Source organism: Seriola lalandi, unplaced genomic scaffold (assembly GCF_002814215.2).
Source record: "Seriola lalandi dorsalis isolate HSWRI2012SDOR001 ecotype SW California unplaced genomic scaffold, Sedor1 jcf7180002054407, whole genome shotgun sequence".
Classification (NCBI taxonomy): Eukaryota; Metazoa; Chordata; class Actinopteri; order Carangiformes; family Carangidae; genus Seriola; species Seriola lalandi.
This window is the reverse complement of record NW_019524960.1, coordinates 210870-214819: the sequence shown is the minus strand read 5'-3', so window position 1 is coordinate 214819 and position 3950 is coordinate 210870. Positions and strand designations below refer to the sequence as shown.

Sequence of the window (3950 nt, the reverse complement as noted above, 5' to 3'; positions counted from 1 at the left end):
TCATACACTCCGAAATGCGCATGGCCAACATCTCGCCCCGAATAACAGCGACTTGAGCATCCATCAACTCCTGCGTCTTGCTTGTCAGCTGCGTCACCACATCTTGTCTGAGTGTAGGGATAGCCTCCTTCATAGCTTCTGCAACCGCTAGCTTAAAAATGTTTTGCTGCGTGCCTTTCTTGAACTTGACGCCATTTCGTTGTGTAAAAAGTGAAATAAAACAGCGAAACCAAAAAAAAAACCAAAAAAAAGAACAGCTTATGGTATGCAAATAAAGTGAAAATCTGGGGGGATGCTGCGGAGCCGCAAAGGAGGCGTCCTACATCCCCCGCAACGGTCACGTGACTCTAAGTTGTAAAACTCTTCATATGAGTTCTATTGGCTCAGAGCTCTGAAGTGTCGATGCCTATTTCAGAAATACATAACATAATAGTAATGTTAAAGACAACATCAGCCCAAAAAAAGAATATGTCCATTTTCTTCTCTTATGATGGTACTCATCTTGGAGTTTTCTGAAGCTTGTTTTCTCCTCCTCCAGGTTCTGTTTTAGATCCTGATTCATTCGTTCCCACATGTCCTTTTTTTCCTTATCCCAGGCCTCTCGATCTCTCTTCATATCTTTTCTACTCTGCACCAGTTTCCTCTCAGCAGTTTCCTTTTGCTCTCTTTCTGACTGAACTCTTTTCTCTGAAGCTTCCAGTTTTCCTCTCCACTCCTGACGTAGAGTTTCTTCTTGTTTTTTCCGTCTCTTTTCGTATTCCTCTCGTTCTTTCTTTCTCTCCTCACACTCTTTGTTGATGCGTTCGTCTTTGTCCTTCAGCTGTTTTGATCTTAGTTTTCTCTCCTGTTCAATTTCTCCTCTCTGATCACTGACTTTCCTTTTCAGTGTTTTCAATTCTTCCTCATGTTTTCTCTTCATCTCCTTCATCTCTTCTTCCTTCTCTTTCCTCATCCTCTCCACTTGTATTTTTGTGGATTCCTCTGTGTCATCAAACATCTCAGCAGTGAAGCAGCTGCCACCATTTTGCGTCACCATGGTTTCGATCTTGGTCAGCAGCTCCTGGACTTGTGTGCGGTTTGATTCATCTTTGTTATTAAAGACCTGATATCTTCCTCCACAGTCGTTTATTAGTTGTTTGACAAAGTCGTCACAATCTTTAAGGTAACTCTCAAATGACTGATCGTTCAGTTCATCTCCTCTGGTGAATATAATGATGATGAAATCTCCAGACTTTCTCCCAAAATATTTCTTGATCAGTTTCACAGACTCTTTCTCCTCCGGTGTAAAACTCCCGATCTGCAGAACCAGTAAGAACACATGAGGTCCAGGAGCCAACATGCTGAAGCATCTCCGAAGCTCCTGTTTCATTTGATCATCAGAGAGAGTTGTATCAAACAAGCCGGGAGTGTTGACCACAACAACAGGCCGTCCATCAATCTCTCCAGTTGCTGTTTCACAAGACGTGGTTGCTGGTTTTGGGGCGATTCTGGTTTTGAATTGGTTTTTGCCCAAAATGGTGTTTGCTGTTGCACTCTTCCCACTGCCAGTCTTCCCAATCAGCACCATCCTGAGAGGCTCTCTGCTCTGCCTCTCATCATCACCTCCCATCCCACTCCTCTGTCTGACACCCTGAAGCTCAGCTTTGAGTCTTGAAACCTTCTCCATCTGAGCCTTGGTGAACATGTCCTTTGTGAAGCACCTGGATCCTTCAACTCTCATCTTGTCCACAGCCTCCAACACTTCAGAGATCTGATGTTTGTTCTTGAAGTTGAGAACAACAGATCTTCCTCCACAGCTCTGAAGCAGCTCCTGGATGTCTCTGTTCTTTCTTATAAAGTCATCAACAGCTGGAGCTGCAGGATCTGACTCCACAGTGAACAGAATCATGGTGAAGTCATTGACTGGAGAGCTGAATGAGTTCTGGATGGTCTCTAACTCTCCCTTGTCGTCATCAGTGAGGGGACCCACAGGTAGGACCAGGATGAAGGCATGGACGCCCTCAGGATCACAGAGGGAGATACACCTGAGTGATTCCTCCATCACTTCCTCCTGAGGTTTTCCATACAAGGCAGGAAGCTGCACCAGGGAAACCTGACGTCCTCTCACCTCTCCCTGATGTTTAACACACTCTGATGAGCTGGAGACTGAATGAAGCTCTGTCTGACCTAAAATGGCCTCGGCTGCTGAAGTCTTCCCTGCTCCTCTCCTCCCACACAGAACCAGGTTTAAAGCTGGTTTCAAGTGTTCAGACTTTAGTGTTATGGTTAAACCTGGATCCTCATCCTCAAACACATCACAGCTCAGATGATCTCCATTGTTTTCCTTTGCAGTTTGACCCACGCGTGTTAACAGCTCTGAAAGTTCAAGGTTCTTCTGCCACAAGTATCTGTACCTACACCTTCTGATCATGTCTTTTAACGGTGGATGGTATGTGTAGTTTCCACCTGAACTCTCTTCTCTGGGTGTTGATATCAGAAGCAGTGAATGATCAATTGATTGATCACTGAAGAGTTTCAGGACTCTGCAGAGCTTCAGTTTCTGTTCCTCAGTGAAGTCTTCAGGCTGCAGAACCAGCAGGAACACATGAGGTCCAGGAGCAGAGAGACTCACACAGTTTCTCACATGTTCTGTCAGTTTGTGTTCAGTGATGTTGTAATGCAGCAGATCTGGGGTGTTGATGAGAACTATTTGTTTCTCCTTCAAGAGTCCTCTGACTCTCAGACAGCAGTCTGGTTCTTCCTCAGTGTTGAACTCAGTCTTTCCCAGTATGAAGTTCCCCACCGAACTCCTCTCAGACCAGCTGTTCCCCAGCAGAACAACCCTCAGCTCAGACACTGAAAACAAAGAAGTGAATTAGAAAGATGAACTAGCACTAGTACCTTGACCTGAAATTAGGGATTAGGGATGTCAGATAACTCACTTGCTGCCAAAATCCAGACAGTATATACACATAACAGTACTTGTTTTTGTACAGTACCATAGGTAGATACGAAGATAAGAAGAAGGAGGCACAGTAAACAATAACCACAACAAGTGCATGTGGTAGCAACAGGTCCACCTCAACTTGTGAAAGAGAAACACGCCAATACTAGCGTATGGAGATCATTTGAATTTAACGCAGCTCGTCAGGGACAAGTTAGACAGGAATCAGGATCTCTGCACTAGGGATGTCATGATACCTGTAGGGATGGGTACCGAAACCTGGTATTGAACCGGCCCCAGGGCTCTCTCTCTCTCTCTCTCTCTCTCTCTCTCTCTCTCTCTCTCTCTCTCTGCGTTTGATTTCAAATCATGACCTTTGTTAAAAGTGGTATTTGTTGTGCCGAACTTCATTCTATCCAGAGTCATTTGATTCTGGATATGACTTCATTTACGGACTTCAGCTAAAAACGTCTTGGTCATGATTCAGTTGTAAAGACACGGCACTTTTGTCCGTTTGGTAACACAACTACTGAAGCACTTGCTGCTCTGATAACAGTTCCAGAAAAACTTTAAGTCACTTTGGAAGATAAAACATCTAAACACAGCCAAAGCTGATGAACTCACTGTAAGGGGGAAGCCATGGGAGGCTGCTGCTGTGGCTCAGAGGTCTCTCCCTCACTTCCTCTGTAAGAAAACAGAACAATAACATTTCAGAAAAGTCAAACCTCAGTCAAATTAACATTCAGATTCCTTTATACCGTCGAGCCTTCCTTCAGAAGAGAATATATATATATATATATATATATATATATGATATATACATTTTTAAACATATCAAAGAAATGATCAATAATTATTGATATTCCTATTATTTTCAGTGTGTGTTCTCCTCAGCAAATCATCTCATGCCTGTCATCATTCTTCCTAACACATGTCCCATAAAAGAGATGGGCCACAACTTCCACAATCCTTGTTACATATTAAATAATACTGTTCATTCCTCTACCTATGAACAAATAAAAAGAGA

At 43.5% G+C, this 3950-nt stretch overlaps 1 protein-coding gene across 1 annotated transcript; it reads right to left on the bottom strand.

Annotated features, from left to right (window-relative positions):
* Window positions 1-6: 6 nt before the first annotated feature.
* LOC111657557 (GTPase IMAP family member 8-like) lies at window positions 7-3602 on the bottom strand. Its single transcript, XM_023409768.2, has 2 exons — window positions 3548-3602; window positions 7-2835 (listed from the first exon to the last, which is right to left on the bottom strand). Coding segments are annotated over exons 1-2 (2430 nt in total). The 5' UTR covers window positions 3549-3602; the 3' UTR covers window positions 7-406.
* Window positions 3603-3950: the final 348 nt, after the last annotated feature.